The following is a 7,390-nucleotide window of genomic DNA, read 5'->3' on the forward strand; positions in this document are numbered from 1 at the left end:
TTTATTTTTTTTAATATACTCTAGAAAAACATAATGCTATAAATTCATAAATCATAAGTTTATGTATAAATAAGAAAATAACAAGTACACTTCTAAAAATAAAATTTCTTCATATGTCTTGATTTCATTTATATATATATATATATATAAAAAAGTGAATGAAAATTATAATTTACTTTTTTATGAATTAAAACTTTAAAAAGGTAATAAATTACATGTAATATTACAATAATGAATAAACAATGCTGCAATTTAGTGTTATTATGACATAATTTCAGGGCTCTGGCCATGTGTTTGAGTGTTTCTTTGGATCAGCAGAGCAGATGCCAATGATGCTCAATTTTTAGATCCATTTGATGCGGCCATTTGTTTCCTTTTGCAAGAGGGAGTAAATCTGGCTTCTTCTCCTCTCCTCCCCTCTTTCTTTCCCAATTCTTCCTCTATTGAATCTTGATTTGAAACCGAACCCTAATCTCTCTCCATATCTCGGCACTGCTTAATCATTTGCCTTCCTTAACGCGTTATTGATATCAATCCCTTCTCCAGCCATTTCTGGCCTTAATGTGCTTTGCCACCTTCAAAGATTGATCAAGGTCAAGTTCCCTTTCCATTATTCAAGAAGTGGGTATGCTGCAAAATCCCTTTGTTTTTTATGTAATTTTTAACGCAAGTTTACTTCTTTTTTCTTTTTGGGTGGGGAACTCTAGCTTTTGTTCTTGAATGCCTAATTATTCGATGCTTTGCTTGTAATTGGATGTTATTGTTTATCTTTATTGATTTATTTAGAAATGAGACTCAAGATTGGCTTTGGAAGATTCTTAGAAGAAAAAGTCGATAATTGGATTTAATAATAGTATGTTTTCTTGAATGGGATGGACTCCAAAACCGTAATCGCAACTTTTTGTTATGTGCAATAGCACTGCCTGTCCTTTATGTGAAGAGTCAACAAGTTAGAGACAAGATTTTGCTGTACTAGGTACAGTTTACACTTTGTTTGGAAGCTTTGGAGAGGATTATAATAAATAAGAGACCTAAGTATATGCATAAGCTTGTATGATTTCTTTCACACTTTGTTAAATGACTTACTAGTTATCTGAATCATATTACTTTCAGGTTTGAGCTAAAAGGTGAATCTAGTGAGGGAGTGGGAGCTGAGTAAGGGTGAGGAAATAGGAGGAGAAAGGGCTCTATATCGGGGTCCTAAAAGGTGTGATGCAAGCATGCTGTATTGTTGGTTTTGCATGATCAATTCCCCCCTCCCCATTTTTTCCAATTTGTAGATGACGACATATGGAAGAAACTAGAGCCTTACATTTTGAACATTTCAGAACCAACTCTGGGTTTGATGCTTTGACTAATTGCTGGAGCTTTGTTCCAGTGCAGGTACCTGAAGGCTATCACGTCTATTCGAAGAATATATTAAATTTTGAAAAGACTTTTTTGGTGGTGGCGACTGAGGGAGTGAAATCTTGTAAAAGTGAGGTTTGAAAGTCGCCATTATTGGTATAATTGCGCAAGCTTCAACATCATTTGCATAGTGGTGATTTGAGGCTCCTTTTTCCTGTCTTTATCGAATTGCTTAGTTTAAGCTTTTATCCAAATAATACCTGTCCTGCAGTTCAAGTTAGCTTTTGAAAGAACTGTGTTTCCTTAGGAGACATAAATAGTTATGGTTCTATAGCTGCATTGCTACACAGTATAGAAGATGGCTTTACAATCTGAAGAGGAAATACCTGACGATTACCTTTTCAAGATTGTTATGGTTGGTGATTCAGCTGTTGGGAAATCAAATTTGCTTGCTAGATTTGCCAGAGATGAATTTTATTCTAACTCAAAATCAACAATAGGAGTAGAATTTCAGACCCAGAAGATGGAAATAAATGGGAAGGAAGTTAAGGCGCAGGTATGGGATACAGCAGGTCAGGAACGGTTTAGGGCTGTCACTTCTGCATATTACAGGGGTGCAGTTGGAGCTCTTCTGGTCTATGACGTCAGTAGACGATTGACTTTTGAGAGCATTGGGCGATGGCTTAGTGAGCTTCAGAGTAAGTGATATGATGTTAATTTTTGGTTTATACCTAGTATTAAGTTTAAGTTTTGAAACATTTGATTTCATAGCCTACAGTAGTCTCAGAATCTATTTATGTGATGCCATGTTATTTTTGTGCTTATTTATCATTTTTCACTATTCCTTGGGAAATATTTTCCATTGATAATACCTACAAATCTGCAATGTTTGAGCTCGATAATTTTGCTTTATTGAATGTCATTAGAATAATTTCCTGCACTATCGATGATGACATTTCACATAATTTTTCAGCACACTTGTATACTTTGCCTCTTATTCCATAAATTAAAGTTGTAAACCACGCTTAATGTGGATGGGAAAGATGATTAATAGGGAACTATGTTGCCAGTGGTTCCAAGCTGAGTTGTATTCTGTGAAATGAGTTCTGGTTGAGACTTATTTGATCCCTTTCTTTCCTTGCTGAACAGATCACTCCGATATGAATATAGTTACAATACTAGTTGGCAACAAATCCGATCTCCAAGATGCCCGGGAAGTTACAACTGCTGAAGGCAAAGCCTTGGCCGAAGCTCAGAGTCTATTTTTTATAGAAACTTCAGCTCTCAATTCATCAAATGTAACTGCAGCTTTTGAAACGATTGTTAAGGAAATCTACACTATCTTGAGCCGGAAGGTCATGCAATCTCAAGAGCTCAAAGGAGACGATGCTGAACGGTTATCAGGTGGAAAGCCCGTGGTTTTGGAGGACGAAGAAAATAAAGAAGCTGCAGAAGGGGAAGAAGCGAAAGCTGGATGCTGCTAATCGTGACCCCATTGTCACCATATGTGTGTAAAACCTTCCAAGGTATAAGAATCTCCCATGTTGTAATCAAGATTTTTGTTGTCACTCAAACACATGCAGAAAGTAATATATGAACTGGACTTAGGGGAAAAGAGCCATTTTGGGTAGTGCAAGGGACTGAGTTTGTTGTTTCTGTAACATACAGTTTTGTTTTTGAGCCATTTATTGCTTTTCTTCTTTTGATTGCAAATGGAGGGCTTTCCTGCTTCATTTCATTTCCCTTCTTTTCTTTTACTTTCTTGCATCTCTTTTACTTGACAAAGCTAGTTACTGATCGCAAGCATAATAGGAAATTTTACAATATTGTACTTGAAAATGTATTCTCGAAATGAAAAGTGGTAAGGTATATTTGTTACTTTTATAAGTTGGATGAGTGATGAACATCCATCACTTCTTATTTTCAAAATACTGTGGTGTAGCACTTCTCTTATAAGACACTGAACTATTTGAAAAAATATATAATTAAGCCCTCTAACTAAAAAAAAAATCAGATAAAACCCTCGAATTTTGAAAAGAAAAAAAAAAAAGAGATGCACTTTAACATATTATTACCCGGGGATGCAAGTTCAATCCAAACCTGATGGAAAATATTGACAGTGTTTTTTTTGGAGAATGGGGGCAAGGATTGGGAGAGTAGTCCTGTCCCCACCGGGGGCAAGGGTACAGACAGACGAAATCCCTTGCTCTAATCCCGAACCCGGAACCGGAACATAATCCCCAAATTATATATATTATAGAGTTAATACCAACAGATTAAAATTGAAGAAATTTTTTTTTTCAAAATCTTTGCTCCCATCATTTTCATAATTGTTTATACATGACCGATTAATGGTTTTCAATCTTTATTAATCGACCAAACATTTTGTTTGGGACACAACTGAAGACTGTCATCTTTGAATTAATTAATATAATTAATCAAGTACACATTACGAACATTAATCATGAATTTTTATTTAATTTATTCAATTATGTGATTTGTCACGACCATTTTGTTTTTATACTTATTAACTTAATGTTTATTAATGTTTGAAATTAATTATGCTGTCATATAATTCTCAAAAAGAAGTAATCATAATAATATTAATCAATTTGACAATATTACCCCTAGATTTAACACCTATTTAACAGAAATTTTAACAGATGACTATTTGTCGCAAATTATATCGTGGACCGTCGCATCAAAATGACGTCGTTTTGATTAATGAAAACAGACGGATGAATTCGCGCCACTCACTTTCAGTTCATATACACTGCAGTTACATTTCAACACAACTTCAGTTACATTTCAACACAACTACAGTTACATTTTGATATAACTACAGTTTCATTCGATAATATAAAAACACAGATGTGAAACTATTATTCAGTATCAGTTCATATACACTGCAGTTACATTTCAACATAACTACAGTTACATTTAGATATAACTATAGTTTCATTCGTTAATATAAAATACAAATGTGAAACTGTTATTTAGTATCAATACATATACACTGCAGTTACATTTCAACACAACTACAGTTACATTTCGATATAATTACAATTTCATTCGATAATATCAAAACAAATGTAAGGCAGTATCTTTTGAGATGAACTGTAGTGTCAATTACGGGCTCTGTCTCCCACTTACTGAAACGGCGTCATTTTGGGACCACGGTCCACGATATAAGAACTGACTATTTGTGGATAAAAATGAAAGTCAGAGGACCATTTGTGGTCGAATTGAAAGTCGATGACTAAAAAAAGTACTAGCTCAATAGTCAGAGGACCATTTGTGGTATTAACTCTATATTATATTTATATATAATATTTATATGATAATAAATTAAATATAATTATCTTACTTAAGTTAGTTAATTATAAAGACTAAATACCATATTTTTAAATAAAATACTTGATTTTTTAAGTATTTTGTAGTAGTTGTATTTGAGATAATTGGATATTCTAAGTATCATTGTTGTGCACTTGTGCTTGTGCATCTTAAGTTCCTATTTCTTATTAATTATGCAGTTAGTAAAAATTTTATGAATAATAGTCCCCGTCGCACCCTATTGACAAACCTATTATTACTTGTAAATAATAGGTTAAATACCATGTAACACTCCACGTCATTTTCTTTACACACATGACACATCGGAGACCACATCAATTTTTTGCTTTCTTTTTTTAATTAAAATATTTTGGCTGCCATGGAGAGCTATTTCATCCTAGACAAAGACAAGCTTCTGTTAGAAATTTTAGCATAAAATGATATATGCAAATAGTTGTTTTGTTGTATAAATGTGGGTCTACCTCAATTTTGGGTTAGGTCAAAGAAGATTTGGATTCTTCTAAGTGAGACGAAGAAATCAATATATCGTATCCTAAAAATGGATAATTGGTGAATGAGAGATTACGTTTCAAAGTAGACACATTTGAATTGAAAAAAAAATGGAGATGCGAAGGCTTGGAAGAAGTATTTATCCCACATTAGAAATGGAAAGTGGGTTTGCACTAGTATATATACAAATCCTTTTTTAAGAAAGTTTGAATTGTATAGCATAAGGTTCTCTCGTGTGTTAGATTCCTTTAAGAAATGTTTTTTTTTTATTTGATTTTATTGTCTTATTCTTTCTACAATCTTAAAATTGATTAATTTGAGTAAGTTGATGGTTTGCATTAATGTTGAAAGTGAAAAGGTGACTATTACACCGGTTGTCATTGGCAAAACAAGGGTCAATCCTTATGGTGCAAGTGTTTATGATGGTACCACCTAATCCAATGGGTTGTATCTCAAACAATATTGCAAAAATCTCGCCTAGACGTCGATTAACCGTCGCCTAGGCACTAGGCGTCGGCAGACCGCCTAGCGTATCACCTTAATCGGTGGTCTAGGCGGCCGACTAGGCGGCGCTGACCTTCTAGGCGCCAACTAGACCTCTAAGGCACCGACTAGGCTGCTTAGTCGACCGATTAACTATTGTTCTTTTTTCTAAAAAAAAAAAAGAAGGTTATTTTAATAAAAACAACAGCGTTTTAAACGAAATAATCCTAAATTGTTCAAACTCTAGATATTTTTTAGATTAATATTTAATATTTTAGTGTTAACTATTAAAACATTATATAGTTTATAATTATTAGTCTTTAAAAAATTAAAAATACTTTAAAAAATTAAAAAAATTAAAAATAAAATAAAAAAGTACACGAGCGGGTTCGGGCCCTTTGTCCTTCTTTTCTTTGTCGGACTTCTTGAAATATTTCTTCCAGCCTCAGCGTCGGCTCTTTTTCTTCCGGGCAGCAAATTGTGCTAGTTATCCCGAGCGCAAAAGATCTTCAATCAACCCTTTTAAGACATGGCATTCGTCGGTTTCATGACCCCGGTTTCTGTGATATGCACAATACTTGTCTTTATCGGGGCCATCCCTCGCCGGAGCCGAGAGTTGGATCATGTTACATGACTGAGCATACTCTAGGATCTCCCCGATCGGTCTCAACAGGGGTGTGTAGATTGGATTCCCATCTTGGTCCTTCCTTCTTGGGTCGGGCTGTCGTCTCATGTCTCTCTGACCTTGCCCAGTCTCCTGCATACGCTTGGCGGCGTTGGCCTCGTCAGCTATTGCGTGGTCGGTCATCCTCTTTAGGGCCTCCTCATAGGTGTTCGGCTGTTTAAGAATGAGGTCTTGGTACAAGGGCCCCGCCTGCAGCGCAGAGAGCAGTAGGTTGACCGCGGTGCGATCATCTACCAGCTCTATCTCCGCCATGGCCGCCTTCCACCGTTCGCTGAAGAGGGTTAGAGACTCGCCTTCACGTTGCTTAGCTTTTTCCAGAGAGCTAAAGTGTTTCTTTGCAGCCTTCGAAATGGAAAAGCGATGAACAAACTTCTGCGCCAGCTCGGAGAAATCTGTGATGGATCCTGGTTCGAGGGACGCGAACCACTCAGCCGCCCGACCTGACAGGGTCGAATAGAAAGCTCGGCACATCACCGCGTTGAACACTCCCTTCATCAGCATGTTTCCATAGTAGGACTTGACGTGCTCTTCAGGGTCGGTCCGCCCAGAGTAATCTTTGCTCCCGGGCACACGGAGATCCATGGGATACGGCTGGTCCATAATGTCTTGGACAAACGGTGCTTGGAGCAAATTGCTTTCCATCCCCCTCAGGCCGACCTCAGCTTGCTCTTTCTTCCACTTATTAAACTCCACTCGGACTTGGTCTAGTACCCCCCGGGCCAGGCCTCGGCTGCTCCCCACGTGATGATCCTTCTTTGGCTTCGTATAAAAGGAACTTGTCTCACTCGAATGGCTAGTCGCCGATATACTCATCGGTTGATGTTCTCGGGTGGTTCGTCCGCGGGTTCGGAGCTCGGGATCGTCGATGCGATCGAAAGTGCTGGTTCGTGATGGATCAGGCTGTGGCACCCCCCTAGGCCGGTTGGACGTACTCAGCCGAGATAACGCTGGCCTCCGAGCCAGAGCCGCAGGCATGGTTTCTGAACCCCGGGACCGACGCTCGGATTGCGAGTGGTGTAGAGCAGGTGGGGC

General features: G+C 37.3%; 1 protein-coding gene across 5 annotated transcripts; it reads left to right on the forward strand.

Moving 5' to 3' along the window:
• The first annotated feature begins 271 nt into the window (after positions 1 to 271).
• On the forward strand, positions 272 to 3,085 carry LOC116007520 (ras-related protein RABA5a-like). Of its 5 annotated transcripts, none has more exons than XM_031248226.1 (4): positions 272 to 625; positions 1,114 to 1,207; positions 1,379 to 2,045; positions 2,497 to 3,085. In XM_031248226.1, exons 3-4 carry the CDS (start codon positions 1,706 to 1,708, stop codon positions 2,829 to 2,831), a joined length of 675 nt encoding a protein of 224 aa, XP_031104086.1. In that variant the 5' UTR covers positions 272 to 625; positions 1,114 to 1,207; positions 1,379 to 1,705; the 3' UTR covers positions 2,832 to 3,085. The 5 variants fall into 5 exon arrangements, with proteins under 5 accessions (XP_031104086.1, XP_031104085.1, XP_031104089.1 ...); XM_031248225.1 differs by having other exon boundaries at positions 1,384 to 2,045; XM_031248229.1 differs by having other exon boundaries at positions 272 to 621.
• The last annotated feature ends 4,305 nt before the right edge of the window (positions 3,086 to 7,390 follow it).

Source organism: Ipomoea triloba, chromosome 15, assembly GCF_003576645.1.
Source record: "Ipomoea triloba cultivar NCNSP0323 chromosome 15, ASM357664v1".
Classification (NCBI taxonomy): domain Eukaryota; kingdom Viridiplantae; phylum Streptophyta; class Magnoliopsida; order Solanales; family Convolvulaceae; genus Ipomoea; species Ipomoea triloba.